The sequence below is a fragment of the Coenobita brevimanus genome, chromosome 108 (assembly GCF_032717465.1).
Source record: "Coenobita brevimanus isolate Jiangsu-jjx chromosome 108, ASM3271746v2, whole genome shotgun sequence".
Lineage (NCBI taxonomy): Eukaryota > Metazoa > Arthropoda > Malacostraca > Decapoda > Coenobitidae > Coenobita > Coenobita brevimanus.
The window spans coordinates 4,324,290-4,344,938 of NC_137061.1; the positions used below are offsets into that span (position 1 = coordinate 4,324,290).

The 20,649-nt window shown below is 42.8% G+C and overlaps 1 protein-coding gene across 1 annotated transcript in view; it reads right to left on the reverse strand.

The window, feature by feature from the left end:
• Positions 1-20,649, reverse strand: part of LOC145416939 (uncharacterized) — a 194,041-nt gene that overhangs the window by 102,436 nt on the left and 70,956 nt on the right. The window contains exons 7-14 of the mRNA XM_080285794.1: positions 13,457-13,579; positions 12,146-12,177; positions 11,843-12,059; positions 11,207-11,735; positions 7,397-7,555; positions 6,977-7,065; positions 5,875-6,077; positions 5,560-5,704 (exon numbers count right to left, since the gene is read on the reverse strand). Coding sequence (XP_080141920.1) covers positions 5,560-5,704; positions 5,875-6,077; positions 6,977-7,065; positions 7,397-7,555; positions 11,207-11,735; positions 11,843-12,059; positions 12,146-12,177; positions 13,457-13,579 — 1,497 coding nt within the window. The remainder of the gene's footprint in view (positions 1-5,559; positions 5,705-5,874; positions 6,078-6,976; positions 7,066-7,396; positions 7,556-11,206; positions 11,736-11,842; positions 12,060-12,145; positions 12,178-13,456; positions 13,580-20,649) is intronic.

A 20,649-nucleotide genomic window follows, 5' to 3' on the forward strand; every position in this document is an offset into this window, starting at 1 on the left:
CTCTCCCAAAACTACAATCTCATCATCCACCATACCTCCTAACACATATATTAAGTCATCCCAGAATCTATTTTTTTCTTTATCATCCAACAGCCTATGAGGCATATGACATTATACAGTACTGTATATAAATGAAACTGTCATCCTACCAAAAAAAAATTTTCACTACTATAATCTGAGCGAGGCCACAGCCATGAGCACACACAGCAGATTCACTGAAACCTGATAGTATTGATGACTTGCCATTTTACTTTTTATGGACTTTTGCCATAAAACATGGGAAATTGGGTAATTTTAAAAAAATGTCTGGATAAGAAACAGGAAATTCCCATATGCCTAGAGAGCAATGAGAAACTGAAGGACAGAGGAAATGCAATAACCTAATATGAGTCGACTGTTACAACAGTGAGGAATCAATTTTTTTCGTAAGTCCATCTCCCATTCTTATACTCTCTCTCTCTCCAACCCAACCCTAATCCAATAATTATTAAGACACAAAGTTCTTTCCCTCTACCCTATCTCCTTTATATTCCATACCTACTTCTGTGCTATCCTCTCTCTCTCTCTCTCCAGCCCAACCCTAAACCCATAATTACTAAGGACACAAAGTTTTCTCTCTACCCTATTGCCTTTCTACACCACACCTACTTCTGTGCTATCCTCTCTCTCTCTCCAACCCAACCCTAATTCCATAATTACTGAGATCACGAAGTTCTTTCCCTCTATCCCATCACTGTTCTACTCCATACCTATTTCTGTGCTATCCTCTCTCACTCTCTCTCTCCAACCCAACACTAATTCCATAATTACTGAGGTCACGAAGTTCTTTCCCTCTACCCCATCACTGATCTACTCCATACCTATTTCTGTGCTATCCTCTCTCGCTCTCTCTCTCTCTCTCTCCCCCAGATTAAAGCCCATTATTGTCTCCACTCCTCCACTTATCCCCTAACCTTCCCTGACTGCAATTATCACCTCACCTCTTTGTCAGTGTCTCCACCTAACCCCATCCTTCCTTGCTATGACAGACCTGCCACACACACACACACACACAATTTTTTTTCATATCTGCGGATTTTTCGTAAGTCGATCCTTCGTAAATAGGGGTCTGACTGTACATCGTACAACACTTGTTTCTGTTGTTTAACACCACTCTGTCTGGTCAAGCAGACCTATAAACCACAGCCAAGCAATTACTATGGTCAAGCAGAAACCATTAACCACAGTCAAGTAATCATCACTGCAGGACTATACCCTGCTGTGACATGAAAACATGAATAAACAGAAACAAAAGAAAAATGCAATGGACACACAAAACATAATGGTAAAATGAAATAAAACCAGGGTAAAATACAATAAAGTCAGGGTACAGTACATTAAGCCAGAATAAGTTCATGGTACAGTACAGTAGGCCAGAATAAAATCAGCTTCAACACTCATGATTCGACCATCCCACATCAACCTTACCAAGGATCTCCCACTTCTCCAGAGTCAACACTACCCTCTTCCTTTTCCCTAATGGAGGGGCCATCATCACACACTCTAGGAAGAAGGATGAAAGGAATAACAAGGCCTGAAGCAGGTGGGAAACAACCACAAAAGTTACCACGTGCGCTGCCATAACAACTGTCCGAGAGGAACCGTTCACTACACTGTCGCTGCGCGGGAACTGAGAATGACCAAGGGGGTCTCTGGCGGCTGCTGGGTGAACTACCCAGCCAGACAGGGTGGCGCCACCAGGCTATTCCTGCCTGGCAGGGTGTGAAAATGCTCTTGGAGTCATAATTTCCATCTGGATGGGTGCATTTTGTCAGGATAAAGATGAAAAATGTACAAATAAAGGTTTTGAACAGCCAGATCACAACGTCCGGGTAATGGATTGTCAGGGTAATGGCTGTCCAGATAACAGCGGGATTACTGTACAGTAGTCCCTCCATTATCCGATATAACAAGGCCAATAGCATGTCTGGATAATGAACAATATCTCCCTACTAAGCCCACACCCTAACTATACCCAACCTCCAACAAATACTTAACCTACTGTATTTGTACAGTACTTCTGCTTACTTTGGCAGTGTTTTCTGGTCACTCAGGCATATTTAGACATCCAAACACACATAGGGATATCCAAAATATTTTTAAACACCAAGAAAATGAAAAAAAGAAAAAGAAAAGAAAAAGAAAAAAGAAAACCAAAAAATGCCCTATCTATACACTACTGCATGTACAGTACCCCCCCTAATTTTGGCAGTGCTTTCTGGACATCCTGCCATATTCAGACATCAAAACACATAGGAATATCAAAAAAAAAATAAAATAAAATAAAAAATAAAAAATAAAAATAAATAAATACACTGCATGTACTGTACAGTACCCCTCCTAATTTTGGCACTATTTTCAGGTCAATTTGCCATATTTTGACATCAAAACACACACAGAAATATCAAAAACTTCCAGTATGTACAGTACCCCTCCAAATTTTGGCAGTTTTCTGGTCACTCTACCATACTGAGACATCAAAACAAACATTGGAATATCCACACTAATGCTAAACACCAAGAAAACAAAGCATAAACAATGAAAATCCACAAAAAAACTGAAGATGGTTGAAAAATCAGTTATCTTTGTGACAGCTGCTCCCTGGGCACACACACAAAAAAATTCACGGTCAAATATGCCACTGGAAAATTGGTTTGAAATTGGTTTTACTGGTATAAATGGTATACCATCACCTTTGCTGGTGTTTATACTAGAGGATAACCTAATAAAAACATGGCAAACTGATGAGCAAAACAACACAACAGCAGTGAGAACAATTGGTGCTGAGTAAAGCTTACCTTCATATAACTTCCCACCGTCCTAGCGCAAAATTCTGCCGCACCGTGCAAGAGTTACGCATATATCTAGATGCAGAATTTCATGAGCTTTCTCACTGATTTTGTAGAATTTTGATAAGACCAAAAGTATTAGAATAATTTGCCAAAAAATTCTAAAAGTCATAGGTCAGTGCTTTCAGCGTGAGGGAAGGGAAGGGACTGAGGGAGTGAGGGGGTAGCTGGGAGGCCTGGCTAGCAAGGCCTCCCACTTTTCTACCTTAACCCCGAAACTCTAACATGGAGAAATCAACTGCCTCATCCCATGTCCATAATCCATTAATCTTTTAAAATTTCTCCAACTGCTCTTTTGGTCATAATGGTTCACAGGGAATGGGATGGCATACTTGTACATCAATTTTTAAGGTGATGTGTGCCACAGTTTTTCCAATATACTTTCCTGCAGCAAAGTGTTAAAGCAGGCCAAAAATATAGAATCAGAGATCAGAAATATGGACTAAGAAAAGGGCATGCTGTAGTATAAGTACAGTATTGTATACAAATCTCCAGGTCAATCTGCTCTATTTTTGCAGCTGTTGTTCCTGAACAATCTCAAGTCTGTCTGACAAAGCAGACCAATCAACCAAAGGCAAGCAACCACCCCTGAGTTCACTTGTGTCTGATAGTGCCTCACCCCAGAGAGGTCAAGGAAAAGAGTAGAGTTTAGCTCCTGGATGAAGGCCACATTTGCATCTCTCCACCAAGTTAACGGGCACTAACACAGGTTTCACTTCACACCATACTGGGATTATATGGTTACCGCCAAGCAATGAAAATGTTTCTGGGTTACATGAAACACTACTCTTGTCAATAAGTGTATAGTCACCTGAAGTGGAAAGAAGAGTAGAAAAAATGACAGGAAGGCGACAGAGAAGCAGGAGGAGAGGAGGACAGACACAGTGATAAAATGAGAAAGGGGAAGGAAGAAGTAGGTAGCACTACATCAAATGAGTGGATGATGGTCGGCACCAACTACCACCATTTACTTTAGCAGTAATGAATACCAATAAAAAGTTTGCAGGAGCAGGGACAAGGTTTTTGCTCCAGCTAATCAGGGCAGTACTTCCAAGGAGGATGGGAAAGCTATTAACAGGGAAAGCTGGACTTTCAGTTTCATTAATTCTCAGGGCTAGCTCCTAACCATGCTCCTCTCCTGAGCTTTTTCAGTGTCACTAACATGAAGAATAGGCCAGCATACTCTCCCAAATATATTTCCCCAACTGTCCACTGTATACTACAGTACAGTACATGCAGTTTACACACTACACATCATATGCTACTATGACCCAGGGGATGGCACCAGCAGGGGAATGCAGATGCAAGACTTGGCCACTGTGAGGGGAGGCATGGAGCAGGCTCCCCCAGAGTGGATCTGAGGTGGCAAGAGGCTGAGGCTGTGCTTGTTCCACCTGTCTAAGCTTGGGGCTGTGTGTTTGGGGTCTGTGATTCACCTCCATCTTATATTTATTCCAACAATGGAATTCAAGCTGCTAGAGACTGAGCAAAATGGACAGCCACCATTAGGTGACCAAGGCAGATGCATGCAAGCATGCTGATGTCCATATAAAAATGAAACAAAACAACAATAAATAATGGTAAAATCTTGATTTAATGTACCTCAATAGACTGGATATCAGATTTAACAGGCACTATAAAGCCACCGGACTTCCGTTGGCAATAACTAACATTCATTCATTCATCATCTAAGCCAATGTTGCCCCATGAGGAACGTAGGAGTACGGGGCTAGGCAAGTTGGTCCTGACATTTGAGAATGACCAACCTCACTCATCCCTGAGTGGCATTACGTGAGCAATAAATCCCAACCACTCCTTGGATATAAACCTGCAACTGCTCAATCCCACTGGAGCACCTTCAATGCCAACTAAACCACCAGGTGCCATAATTTGGTTATATGGTTACCACCCAGTGTAGTAAATAGTTTCCTGGTGTAAATGTCCATTAAATGGGGCACCATGGGTCACAATGCAGTACACGTGTTTCACAAAGTGCAAAGACAAGAATGTGAAATAAACTACAAAATGGCAAAATTATGAACAAGTTAGTGTAAAATGGGCACAGTTTTCATTTTCAATCCTAGAATATGCAGATGGATTCAATTATTTAAGAAAATGTGCTTGAAATCCCACCTCATGTGGGGATATGGGATATAACACATTTTCAGCTTTATCAGATCAGGCTTTCCCCAAACTGACCCGGTATAGTGGGGTTCTATTGTATACTTGGTTCTCTATTGAGGCATGTTGCAACCAGAAGCACATCCTCAACTGAGGTAATTCACGGTTTTATGGGTTAAACCACTCTATCTCCAACACTTTTACTTATTTATCTTTTTTTCTACCAGTGCATAGAGTTACATAATTCTTACAACAGTCTGTCTTTCCCAAGTCACCAACATATCACACTGTGAATCTCCTTCTCATTCAACAACCATCTGTTCATTCTTGTATACTAATTCTTTAGCTCATACCTCACTGTTCACAGATAATCACAACCAGTAGTATGTTTCTAAGACTGCCTTCATGGTTAGAAAGGAACACCAATAACATCAGCATACAACAGAATTGAAATACAGTACTCAGTCCCTCACAATGCATCACCTCCACTCCCCTTCACAAATTTCCTGTTTAGATCTTAAGTTAAAAATGTAAGCAGCACTATACTTACTGTTAAACACTGTCTGACTGCTGGATGAACAGACTGCATGTACACCCATCGCTGTAACAATTGCTTGATGGGTGGTGTGACATTTGACAGGTGATATGCATGACCCAGAAACACTTTCCATATCAACAGCTGCCTCACGGAGTCACTGGAGAATTTGTAGAGGTTGCAGCGGTTACTGACTCATTTTCCTCTTCATAAAAATAAGTTAATTTTAAAATAAATCGAACTGGAGAGTGTTTTATGGTTACACAAAAAGCACAATGCCAAAATCTTATTCACAAAAGGTATAACACTTCAATGAATGTAGTATCTTACCCTGTGACATAGTACTTTAAGTCCTCTCTCAGGAGCATGACCAGGAACTGCAATAGGTGGAGGGCATGGTTGATGACAACAGGTGGGGTGGTATCCATGGAGTCATTAAGGGAATCAATCTCACTCTCCATATCACAGGAGTATTGTAGCAGTTCGATCAGATGATGCACGAACCCCCAAGCACGGTGGCTCCCATTAACATCCTTGTATAAGATTAAACAAAATAAAATATAATAATTGGCCTACTTTAAAAACAAAAAATCAGGGTGGGGGTTATGTTATAAAGGAGTTGCTCTAAAGGCTGGAAACCTAACCAAGCACTGCACAGTGCTCTCCCATAATCGACGGGATTTTTTCAGTGCATTCAACTAAAAAGATTTTTTTAAAGTCTGGAAATTATTTATTTACTGTTTGTACTCCCATGGCAGGCAAAACAATTTTTTTCTGCTCTTTCCACTTGGGATCACTGGCAGCATCTTGCTGCCAACCCACTTACCATCTGCTTTCAGCTCTACTCAATTCTATCTATGCATCTCAGTATCACTTTAAATACGTAACAAAATATTCTTAGTGCCTGTAGTACCTACTTTGGAAAATGATACAAATGCTTCCACAAACAAGCATGCAAGTAGCAACAGCCTGTCTCTTTTGTGTTACATATACAGCTAGCTGCCTGCTTTCAGCCTGACTCACTTCCACCTATGACCTCATTCTCACTTTTAATGAATAACAAATTATTCTTAGTGTCTGTAGCCTCTGCTTTGGAAAATAAAATACCAGGTACATATGCACACAGGCAGTGCCAGCCTGTCTCCTTTGTGTTATTTACAGTAGGCTCTCACCAATAACGACTTCGACATTAATGCTTTCGGGAATAATGGCTAGAATGGAAACCCAGTTTGTATAACATTTGGATTCACTCGAATAGCAGTTATTTCGCGAATGCCAAGCTATTATACTACAAAAATGTCCATGCCAAGATGAGGAATGATACAGACAAACAAGAAGTGATGAAAAAAAATTGCAAAAGTGAGGAGATGGAGGATCCTCCCCTCGCTGCCTCCCCTGACTCACCCAGCATCATCCCCTCCACTTCCACTACCCCACCTGACTCATCAGCTGCCTCCCCCTTCACCTCCACAGCTCCACCTGGCATACCTGCAATCCCCATCATAATGATGTTGCTGCTTTCTGGAAGAAATATAATATAGCATTCGACAGCCCGTAAATTTTTTCGTCAAAGCCTGGAGTAATGCAACACTGGCAACCGTTAAACAAGCCTGGTTGGCATTCCTGCCACAACTCAAGTCTGCTAAGACAAAGAATGAGTGTCCATCTGAATTAATGACTAATGATCGGACTTGTAAATCATATTTCACGAAAATACCAGAAACAGTATCATGACCGAGTGAATGCCAACTGTCAGTCACTCATCGCCCTCTTTCGCAACGCTGGCCAGCCAAGAAAGAACAACAAAGAGGTGTTGAAGCAGATGAAAACAGTGATGACACTGGGGACTTGCCTGAAGATTTTGACTTGTGGGGTTTATTGATGGAAGTGGGTGACCCTGGCGCGAGAGGAAGGAGTGGGAACGAGGCCAGTGAGGGGTCAGGGGGTACACTGCGGAATCCTTCATGCGCAAGCCTCGGAACAATCATCACACCAGACACCTCATAAACTCCTTTACGGTAAGTTTTACGTTGATCATTATGATTTAAAAACTAATCTCATTATATCAGCTTAAAAAAATAGTGATATGAGGGCTTCAAAAGGGAAAAATGGGTAAAAATCCTGGGGGTGGCACCAATAATCCCTTTATACAGTCACTACTTGTTTCACGTTGATTTGGTATACGATAACTCGCTACAATGATAACAGAAAAGTTCCACCCCAAAATCCGATTTCCAATGAATTTCCCACTATAACGATACTGCCCTGGGAAAATTTCGTACAAAGTGCCAGGCACACGCAAGGCGACAGTCGCTTGTATCACGCAAGATGGCAGCCCCTGCGTGCAGATCATTGTTTTGGTTCAGTTGCGGTCCCGCCATCCCTTCAAAGCCCTGTCTTTTCCACTCATTCGTGTGTGCCCCCCCCCCTCCCCCATTGTCACCTCTCAGCCAAGCATCGTGCTACAGTAGGCCTATACATTGTGTAGCACCAGGCCAACATTACGCAAGTGTGATTGTTGTGTTGTTGCAACAATTTACTGTACGTGAGTAACGCCGCCTGTATTGGTGTGATAGTGTTTGTTTTCGTCTTGGAGATGACTTGGACCGACACAGGAAGTGATTAAGGTGGGTTGTCATTTTCATTTCAGTCTTGGGTAGGTGACTTTGGGAAGCTGAGCTGACGTAACCCCCCTTTTATAAATTGTTTCAATCTCCCAATTTACGACAGAATCGGTATACGATAAGGTATGACCTGACGTAACCCCACTGTAAAACGAGTAGTGACCGTACTGTACATGTATTTTAATGTCACGCAAGGAACATTTTCACTAATAACGGCGTTTTTCTGGCACCAATTAGACGTTATTGGCGAGATCCTACTGTATGTAGCTGGTAATCTACTTTTGGCTCTACTCATTTCCATCCATCCATCACATTCTCACTTTTAAATAAATAATAATATTCTTAGTGCCTGTACCTGAACAACTCTTCAATACAGATGCAACAGGCCTAAAGTGAAATGATAAACAATAAGGATATGCATTTTAATAATTAAAATAATATGAGCGAATTTGAAGGAGGCAGGAGGTGAGGTAGGCCAAGGGGAAGGTGGAGAGATATGGTGGATGAGTGTGTGAGGAGGAGAGGTTTGGAAGTCGGTGAGGCCAGGGAACTGACAAGAGATCAAGCTGGCTGGACGAATGTTGTGAGAAGTGCATGATCAGAGATCTGGCATCCTTTTTTAACCTGTGGATTGCAAGCCATAGCTCAGGCTGGGAAGCGTCGTATGACGAGCCACACCTCAGGCTGTGCTGGCCGTGCATCACTGTTAACTACTTGACCCCTATGCAAACTTACGCATGGTGCTACCCAAAGAAGGAGAGAGAGAGATTTTTTTCCTTTCCACCAGATGATGCCCTGAATGTTTATCTTCAAGTTTACAATAAACAAAAACATTTTTTTTTTTTTTTTCACTGCTCCCCTATGTAAACTTACACATGGTCCTATGCAAAGACGGAGAGAGAGATTTTTTTTTCTTCACCAGATGATGCCCTGGATGTTTATCTTCAAGTTTATTTAAAAAAAAAAAAAAAAAAAAAAAAAAAAAAAAAAAAAAAATTCATTTTTTGCGCACCGTGGGGTGGGATAATAACAGGTAATTGCAAAATCCACGGGTTAACATGGCAGCGTCCGGACTGACTCAATCGGACACGTTTATGTGAAGCTATTGAACATGGTGAATGTTTCTGGTGTATCCGATAGAGCCAGGATTCAAGGGGGCTTGAGTGATGAGTGAATGGAAGCATGACCCTTTGGACTGGGCTAATTTGGGCTGTCTGGACATTGCTATTCCTCACCCTGCCCTAGCGTGGGAAAGGAGGTCCAGACGATGATGATGACGATGATGAAAATAATGTTAACATAACATATGAGTGGTAGCATAAGAATTATATAGTGAATATAAGCATCCATCCAAAAATCAGTATGACGGGTTCTGTGTATCAAATATATCTTAGGAATGTAACTCCAGTCAATAATTAGGAAGATGTCTAACTACACTAGTTTATTACTCAAGAGTTGCTGGAAGGAATTTGGAAAAAAAAAAAAATCTCTGATGTATAACAACACCTTCAACAATGTAAGAGTCAGTGTTTGGATGTTGATTCTGTGCACCAGCACTTGGGGCTGAACTTCTCCCCAAAGAATGATAATTACTGTGACACACTGTATTAACAACAATGGATTCTTACACTACTAATTACCGGGTTTGTTGATCTTTGTTGTATGGCATAAGGGTATGATACAATACCCACAGAAAACAATGTTCATACAGTGGAACACTGGAATCAACTAACAGAATCAGCTACCAGTGCAAAATCTAAACACATGCTTTATTTGAAATTCAGTTATATTAAGATTTCAACAGAGCATGGACCTCAACTATTTAAGTCTGTAGATTCTTCAAGTCGACACATATGCAAGCTAAGTGACAATAGATACCATAACCTATCTATTACCAGATGCCAAAATCCCATAAAGGGTGGCCATTTGACTTTGTGTTAGTTGTTTTATGGGGAGGGGTACTAACCCTCTACCAACCCACTTGTTGGTACATAAGGAATACATATGGGTTGGTTATATGGTTACCACCTAGCCCTGTAAATGGTTTCCTGACTCACAAGAAACCATTAGGCTTGTCACTCAAAATAAAGCAACCTGAAAAGGAAAGAAGAGCAATAAGAAATGACAAAAAAGATGGGAGAAATGGGAAGAGGGGAAGGCAGACATGGAAAAAGAATGATAAAGGTGATGGAAGAAATAGTCGGCACTATATCAAATGAGTGGATGATGATCACCACCTACCACCTACGACAGATAATACTAGTCGTATTCTGCAACTGTCACTTTCAGAAATGTGCAGTAGAGAGGTGCTGATGAGAAGCCTACATATGGTGCCACTGCGCACCTCCTGTAGAGCAACTTCAGTATCTACCAGGAAGTCAAACCTCCTTGTATCTTCCTGCACCTCACTGTGAAAAGGACCCTTGTCCAACCCTTGAGGGGGTGCTGGATCCCTACATGGAGTATGAACTGTACTGTACCTCCAGGATGGCCCTACAGAAGCAGGTGCTTACTTATGGTTGACAGGTCTGCTCAGCCAGGCTGGAAAAAAAAAAAAAAAAAAAAAAAAAAAAAAAAACAGCATTTCATAGAACAAGACTCTCACATAACAGACTCCAGTATTGCAGCTGTCGCAATTTAATGGACACCACGAAGCCCATGGAACTCCATCAGCTATAACAAACAATGTCAGTTAAACTGGGAACGATGGATTGCAATTCATGAACATCTTACCTTTTTTTTTACTCCAACCTGGCCTGAAATTGCCCTCTCCTTGTCATGACTGCTGAGTTGTAATAAGAGACTACAGTAAACTCTCAATTATCTGTTGTCACAATAACTGTCCCAACGCAATATCCGGGGGGTTTTTGCTCGGCTCTATTACAGCAATATTAGCGCCGAAACAGGAAGCAACCGGCGGTCTTATGCTATGTCTGGTGGTGAGGCATATCATCCGGCTCAGACATGGGACCAAACCAGCACCTGGGAAAACCTCGCAACGCGCCAGCCAATCAGAATGCACTGTGGAAGCAACCCACCCGGTGCATGAGAGCCTATTATCACTCTCTTATTCTCTGCTGTGGATCTTGTATAGCAAAGACGTATCTGTGTGCTCTGCTCTTGTGACCACGCGGTGGCAAAACCATGTGCTGTGACTTTCCCTGTGGCCTCCCATGCCTTGATCATTGCTGTGATGCTGTTACAAAACTTGTGTCCTCTCAGTGCTTCGTGTCCTAGTGCTTTACTGTATTGTGATTTTGAAATTACTGAACTGTACACATGGTGCATACCCCAAGTGCTATGACTTTGCCTGTGGTCCCATGTGCCTTGCTTGTGACCCCTAAGTGCTCCGTGCCCTAGTGCTCTGAATACTTGACCCAAGTTCTGCAAGATGGTTGAGTTTGTGGCTTTTGTGGTGGTGCCCTGGCTGCTGCACATCCTGCTGGCCTTATACGTGGTCCTCATTGTTATCTTCACGGCATCTCTACCATCTGCTAAGAGGAATCGTATCATTTTCTCTATGGAGAAGATGGAGCAAGGCTGGACCATCACAAGGCTGATCTGGCACTACAACATGCCTCACATCATGTTGCAGGATCTGCAGAAGAACAAGCACTCCATCAAGATGCACAACTGTGTAAAAGAATGAGCACAAGACAATGGCCAAGCCATGCTTTGGAGAACTTGACCAGGCCTGCCTGAAGTGTGTCAGACAACGGCATGCCAGTGATGTGATTGTGCATCCTGTCAAGCTGAGAGCTGCAGCCACCGAGTTCGCTAAGCAACTCGGGATTGCGGATTTCAGGATCTCTGAAAGTTGGCTGACTCACTTCAAACTTGGACATGGGCTGTCTAACAAGCTTAGTTATGGTGAAGCTTTGGAAGCAGACACTGAAGGAATAGATGAGTTTCACACCAAGCTTAAAAACTGAGCTGACGAAGAAGGTCTATGTCTGGCATCTCTATTCTATGCTGACCCAGTGCCACACCCAGAGGGGACGCCGGCCAGCTAGGGCAGAACACACGTATCATTAGAATGAGAGGGACGTGTTATCTCTCAGCTCTCTCTGTGTCGCAGTTGTATCTTTCTGTGGCCAATAAAGAGATTTAATCTGCACAGTTTCAGTTCACCTGCACACACTACCTTCTAAATTCTTCAACAGGATTCTACACCGATTCCACCATCTCCAGTGTGTGACAAGACGTTTTGGTGGAGTGTGTCAGCTGGAAGTGACTTCGACCAGGCGCAACGTTAAAACCTTGCTTGGAACTGTGAGGTTACGACTCAGCTGATATATAGAAATTGGTGACTAGTTGAGGAATCCATACAGCCGAAACACAGGGAGTACAACTATACCCTCCATTGATGCCAACACTATGTGAGTACATAGTACACTATGTACTGTATTACTGTACTGTATCAATACTGTATTGTATTTTATACTTAATTTTCATCTTTTATTCATGGGAAAGTTTTTAGGATACCAGAAGAGGGTCGAGACGGATAGTAACACATTATCTAGCTCGACGCCAGATGTTGAGCCAATGGGGGGGGGGTACTATGCAATATCCGGTGTAGGAGTTGGCTGAATGACGCTGAATAACTGAGAGTTTACTGTATACCTGTAGTAACATACTGTACTAGTCATGAAGAAGTTATGACAAGGATGTGAAATAAGCTGCAAAAGGGTGAAATTATAGGTAAAATTAGTGTAACATGGGTATAGTTTACATTTTTAGTACTATAATATGCTAATGTACTCACTTATTTTCAAACATGCTTGAAATCCCCACTCAGGGTGGAACCCTCAGCTGTAATGGACTATTGGCTGTAATGGACTTGCCTTAGTCAGTTACAGTATAGCAAGAGTCTACTATATTTCCTCTTTAGTCTTTCCAAAATAATTTTCCATGAGATGCTTTCCAGCACTCAATGGTATTCTTCTCTTTTTTATGAAACTACTGGTACTATGAGAAAGGTGGTGGTGCATATGGGAAAGCATCAATCTGATCCTGAGAAAATTTCATTTATCATTCATCATCCAATCCTACATTGCCCCAAGGGGAGCATAGAAGCCTGGGGCTAGGCAAGTTGGTCCTGACATTAAAGATCAGTGACCAGCCTCACTCATCCCCGGGTGGAACCATGTGAGCAACAAACCCCAACCACCCCTTGGATATAAACCTTCACCGGCTCAATCCAATTAGAGTGCCGTAATTACCCACTAGACCACATGGCGCCAAAATTTGGTTACTGTACACAAAACAGGGCATCTTGGTGTGTTTACCTGTGTGGCAGCCTCAATAACTCTGAGGTAGTAAGTTTTCATGGCAGGGGTAGCAGGGGGATGGAGTAACAGTATCTGATGAGCCAAACTCAATCCCTGGTGGTGGATCAGGCTAACCTTGGTCTGCAATATGATAAACAAAACACAGGTCAACATATTCATTTTACCCTATTTCATTTCATTTGTTTCATTTTCTTTAATTTATAAAAGCCCTAACATGCTTGCATGTATTAGCCTTGGTCACCTAATGGTGGCTCTCCACACTGCTCAATGTAGTAGTCTCTCTATTTAGTCCTTGATCCCTGAGATCACACTCTATGACTCTGTCCCAGGTCTGTTTTCATCAGCCTCTTGTAGCCCTATCCTAAACATTCACACTTTTCACCTTCCACACACAGATGCCATCCTCCATCATCTCCAAACGCCCAAACCATCTAAATCTATTCCTTTCACACAAGACTACTGCACTACATTCAAGTCTCATCCTTCCTCTCAACCCTTCATTTGCAATCCTAACCTCTCAGGCATTCATTCAAGGACAAATTACATACCCGTCTAATCACTATCATCCCCATACTTTTGAGCCTATGAATATCCTCCTCCTTTACAGCCCAGGTCTCACTACCATACAGCATTACACTACCAAGACAAGCTGCCAACAAGGATGCCTTAGCATGGAAGGAAAGTCACTCAGTGTCAAGAAAGGCAACAGTTCCCCAAACTCTTTCCAGCTACTCTTTCCTCTAGCCACAGAGCTAGCTCTAGCCCCACCTTGAGCATAGATCATGTCCCTCAAATGACAAAACTCCTCCACACACACTCAAGAGACTCTCCAGCAAGGACAATCCTTTCACGCCTCTCTGTCCCTGCAAGCTCCCAGCTCAACATCACACACAAACAAAATCAGCATGATTTTGCAGCCCACCTCTAATACCACAACATCTCTTATGCACTTACAGTGCATATCAAAAACACTGCACAAGATGGAGTTCCCTCCCATACCCTTGTGGCAAACTGCACAACCATACTCCCTCTGCCTTGGCCACCTGCCCTAGATGTCGTCACTTTTTTCTCAAATCCATTTACTTTCAAACCCTTGTATCTCATTCCATCTCTCCACCTCCTAAATCCTTCCTCTGCTGACCTCTCACTCTCCGCAATAAACACCAAGTCATCAGCATAGAACACATGCCATGGAAGGCAATTCTAATGTCATAAGAGAGAACTGCAACCACCACAATGAACAAAATGGGGCTTAATGACCAATGCTGCACAACACCATTCACAGAGAGCTCATCACTTAAACCTCCAATCACTCTCACCTGGGTGCAGTGCCATAATTCCTTTACCCGGTCATTCCTCAGCCCCAAGCTTTCTCATTTCCCACTTCATTCTCTCACTAAGAACTGTCAGGGACCTCCTCCAAATCAACAAAAATAAAGTATGGCTCTCTCTTCCTTCCAACATATTTTTCCTTAAGCTGTCAAACTATGAATACTGAATCAGCGGTCCTTTTGCCTGGCATAAACCCAAACTAGATCTCATCAATATTCCCTTCTTCCTTTGTCATACCTTTCAGGACTCTCTTTTATTTTCATTAACTGGTGCAAAAGTCTTATGCCTCTACAATTTCCTCTTTCCAGGCCATTAGCCTTCCCCTTATACACACTGACAACAATGCTCCTCAACCAGTAATTTCAAACAGCACTTTATATCTATATTTATATCTATCTATCTATATACAGTTCCCTGGTGTCCAGTACACATTTGTCCAGTACTATTCTCGTCCAGTACGGTTGGCAAAAAAAATAAAATACAGTAATTTATTACTGAAGTATGAATTTGTTGGGCTAGTACGGATCAGCCGCGCAAAGTGGGCCAAATCCGAGGAGGTTCATCTCTAGTACTGATGTGCTGCGTCCAGTACTATTACCCGTCCGGGCGCGGTATGATAACGAACACCAAGGGACGTTTCCCTAGTACTGCCATGCCAGTCCAGTATGCCTTCCTCGTGACTCGCCATGTGCCAGTCAAGTTGCAGTATTGCACTTCCCCCTGATGATGAAGACAACAATGTCAGCGTGTGACTATGAGGGATTTATGAGGGAAGTTGAGGCAGAGACACCTCCTCAGGATCCTGAAGACCCTCCTCCAGGGGGTCAGTAGGACATCCTACAGTCTCAGAACCCCCCCCCCCCAAGCCCATCACCACTCACCTTTAAAGGTTGATAAAATCTTAGTTGTGTCAAAATGTAGTTAAGTTGAAATCTGGGGGGATTTTTTCATGGCTTGTCTAACATTATTCATTTTTCCCATAGGGTCTGTTGTTTGTCAACTGTATATGTGTGTATATATATATATATATATATATATATCATCATCATCATCATCATCATAATCCAATCCTACATTGTCCCATGAGGAGTGTAGGAGCCCGGGGCTAAGCAGTTGGTCCCGGCATTTAAGATGAGAGTGACCAGCCTCACTCATCCCTGAGTGGCATTACATGAGCAATCAACCCCAACCACCCCTTGGATATAAACCTTCACCGGTTATATCCGACTGGAGAGCAATAATTACCCACTAAACCACCAGGAGCCAAAATTTGGTTATATGGTTACCACCCAGCATAGTAAATGGTTGCCTGGTGTACAGGAAGCCATTTGGCTTGTCACTCAGTGTAGAGTCACCCACAGGCAGAAGGAAGAGGAAAGAATGAAGGAAGAAAGACAGAAGAGGAAGTGTATAGTTACCAGTAGGCAGAAGGACAAGGAAAGAATGAAGCAAAGGAAGACAGAAGAGGGTGGAAGGAAAGAAGGATGGAGGAGAGGAAAGGGCAGACACCCGGCAGCAGCACTACATCGAGTGAGTGGATGGTGAGCACCCCCTTTTATATATATATATATATATATATATACAGTACCCTTGCATCCAGTATGGTATTTTTGTCAGACAGTACTACCGTACTGAACTAAATCCATACTGGACAAACAACAGACTTTATGGGAAATATGAATAATGTCAGACAAGCCTTGAAAAAGTCCCCCCTGAATTCAACTTAACTACGTTTTGACATAACTAAGATTTTACCAACCTTTGAGGTGAGTGATGATGGGCTTGGGGAGGGGAAGGGAGAGGGAAATCCGAGGCTGTAGGAGGTCCTATTGATCCCCTGAAGGAGGGCCTTCAGGATCCTGAGGAGGCCTCTCTGCCTCAACCTCCCTCAGTAAATCCCTCATAGTCACACACTGACATCGTCGTCTTCGTCATCAGGGGGAAGTGCAATACTGCAATGTGACTGGCACATGACACAAGTCACGAGGAGGGCGTAATGGACTGGCGCAGCAGTACCAGGGAAACGTTCCTCGGTGCTTGCCATCCTCCCGCGTCTGGGAGGGTAATAGTACTGGACGCAGAACATCAGTACTAGAAAAGAACTCTTCAGATTTGGCCCACTTTGCATGGCCAATCCATACTAGCCCAACAAATCTGTACCACAATAATGAATTATTTTATTTTTTTGCCGACCATACTGGACAAGAATAGTACTGGACAAACGCGTACTGGACGTGAGGGTACTGTACATCATCATCACCATCATCTTCAGCAGTTTGAGTATCTGCTGCAGGACCGGCCAATCCAGACCGAAGTCAGGGTGATACAGCCAATGTATCTCTACCAAGTGGCTTAGGCTGTCTGGTAGAGATTGAATGTAGGGTGAGAAGTGCTTGTAAGTGTAATATTAGTGTTGGAGTAGCTTTGGATGTCTGTGTAGTCTGTGAACCAAGTGTAATCGGCCTGTGCAAGCCGACTGAGTGCAAGCATACTTTATGGTAAGTGACACTAGTTCAACCACAGCACCCCTTGTGTCCGCCAATGCAGTACGTGGCCGGGTGAACACTCCCAAACTTTATTACCCTGGCGGGGCATGAACCCTGGCTCACCCGTGTACGAAACGGACACTCTACCACAAAGGCTCCGGGTACTGTATAAACGTATATATATATATATATATATATATATATATATATATATATATATATATATATATATATACATATATATATATATATATATATATATATATTCCCACACTTCACCATAAACAACACTCTCCTACCACACACACACAAACCCAAAACCCTTGGTGTAACATACAATACATCAGTGTCATTTAAACAACACATCACAAACATTAAAAATAAAATAACACCAAGACTCAATGCTCTGAGGTCACATGGCCATACAACATTCGGACACAACAAAGAAACCACCACCACCACAGTATACAAACAATACATACGTTCAGTGATGAATTATGCAAGCCCTGCCTGGGCTCCTAACCTCACCAAAACATACTACAACACTCTACAGACCATACAGAACAAGGCCCTAAAAATAATCACAGGCTACACAGCTACTACACCCACAAACCACCTACATCAAGAAACCAAAGTCCTCAAAGTCAAGGATCATCTAGACATGAGAGGAACCCAGTTTCTTGCTGCAGCCTCCACAAACCCACAACATCCACTATATTACATGGCAGCACATCCACCCACACCAAGGAACATCAAAACAACACCCAGCACACGATACCATACACAAATACAGTACTGTCATCTCTCCTCCCTCGCCCACCTCACACCAGCTTCCAGAAGCATATCCACACTCAGATCACTCGCTGCTCCATTCAGTCACTTAAAGACAACACACAGCTACATGTACGGCCTCCTGACATCCACCCTTCTGAATCTTATCTCCTTCGTGAGGACAGGGACCACCTGGCCAGGCTGAGACGTGGGCACCATCCAGCCCTCTTAAGCTACCAGAAGAGGCTGGATGACTCCGTCGCTGATGCCTGTTCAGGATGCAACACAGCACCCCATACTATTAAGCACATTATGGAAGACTGCATTGCACACAATCACCTACGCCAACAACACAACATACACTCTTTGGGAGCTCTGTGGGAAAGCCCGGTCTCGGCCATGGCCTTCCTAAGGGACTCAGGGCTGTTCGGCCAGACTGCCTAGGGAACAACTACTACTACTACTACTACTACAGAGGAAGGGAAAACAAATGAATAAAAAAATAATCCATACACCAGATTACTGGCATCCTCCATTCATAAAAAATCTGTAACAGCTGGACATGAATAGCTGTAGGCTGAAGTTTGGGGGGAAACACCTCTGGTTGGCCAGACTGCCTAGGGAACAACTACTACTACTACTACAGAGGAAGGGAAAACAAATGAATAAAAAAATAATCCATACACCAGATTACTGGCATCCTCCATTCATAAAAAATCTGTAACAGCTGGACATGAATAGCTGTAGGCTGAAGTTTGGGGGGAAACACCTCTGGTTGGCCAGACTGCCTAGGGAACAACTACTACTACTACTACAGAGGAAGGGAAAACAAATGAATAAAAAAATAATCCATACACCAGATTACTGGTATCCTCCATTCATAAAAAATCTGTAACAGCTGGACATGAATAGCTGTAGGCTGAAGTTTGGGGGGAAACACCTCTAGGGAAGCAAGTTCCAGAAGAAGCAGTTTGGAGAATAAAAGCATTCTGATAGGCAGAAGTTCTGCAATATGGCTGCGTGACAATCCAGTCACGAGTGCTACCAAATGCCCGTGTAGCACGAGGGAAGGCATGGAGAGGTGGCACAATGGATGCAACTTTGTCTGAGCATTTGCCATAAAAGTATCTGTAAAATAATCCAAGGGAGGCAACATTCCTTCTTACTTGTAGGGGAGGTAGTTTATTTGTAACAGCAGGGTTATTATTAATTCCAACAGCTTTGTTTTGAATTTTGTCTAGTTGTTTTAGTGCAACCTCTCAACATCTATTCCGCAAGGGTGAGCAATCTAGCTGTGGGCGCACATGATTCTTGTACATTATAGCTAATTGTTCGTCAGTGAAGAAGTTATGGATTCTGTACAATAATCCAAGTTTCTTTGAGGCGGTTTTAGCACGTGAACTCACATGAGTGGTCCAGCTGAGGGCACTGTTAAGTGAAACACTGAGAATTTCAATACTTTTGGAGATGGAAATATTAGTAGCACTGAACGTACTATACGAATCGGGCAATATCTGTCTATTAGTAAACTGTATATATCTGGTTTTATTAGCATGAAATGTGACAAGGTTATTTTGTACCCATTCAGTGATCTTAGATAAGTCTTGATTTATGGAGATGGCTGCACTGAGCTGAGAGGTAGAGATACTAAACTTAGTGAATGGGTGTTTGAGTGTGAATGACCTGTGAGGTGTTGAGTCATCTGTATATGAGTGGATGGGATTGTGGATGACAGATAAGAGATCATTAATATAACAGAATTGAATAAAATTAATATAACTCTCACCTTAAATGTCAGGACCAACTGCCTAGCCCCGGGCTCCTACGCTCCTCATGGGGCAATGTAGGATTGGGTGATGGATGGATCGATGGAACAGAATTAATTAAAGTATTAACTATACCCACTCCTGTATCTCCTGAGGCCTTCGGTATCTCAACAGTAAACCCAGGCACACCCACTGCCCACAACAAAATGAAGAAGGATTTGGTAACCAACCAAACAATCTTAGAGGAGGGTCAGAAAACCAGAAACACGGCCCACAGAAGTCCCTAACTGGGGGGGGGGGGGGGGGGAGAGAGAAAAAAAAAAAAAAAAGGGTCCTTAGGAATAAAGCTTCGGAATACTCTGTGTGAAGAGTAAATGATGGTGACAGGTACCAGCATTACATGGCAAGATATAATGAAACTTTACTGATCAGAAAGAGATTAAAATATAATACAATCATCACCATCACACCACGATGTGATAGGAAGCGTTATGAGGAACACACTGAGGTGGTTTGGCCATGTGGAGAGGATGGAGGGTGAAAGACTGACGAGGAAAGTGTATGTGAGTGAGGTGGAGGGGGGAAGAGGGAGGGGGAGGCTGAGGATGAGATGGAGGGATGGGGTGGAGAGGTATATGAGAGAGGGGGGTGTGAGTTGGGAGCAGGGCAGTGAAATGGCGGGGGAAAGGGCGACGTGGAGGCGATTTGTTTGTGGCCACCTCAAACGGGATTGAAGCGTCTGGCAATAGATACATAGATAGAGAAGTTGGAAGGCCCTGGACCCAAATTGATTTTTTCCATACGAAGTTCAGTTTAAATTTCAATGTTTTAAATT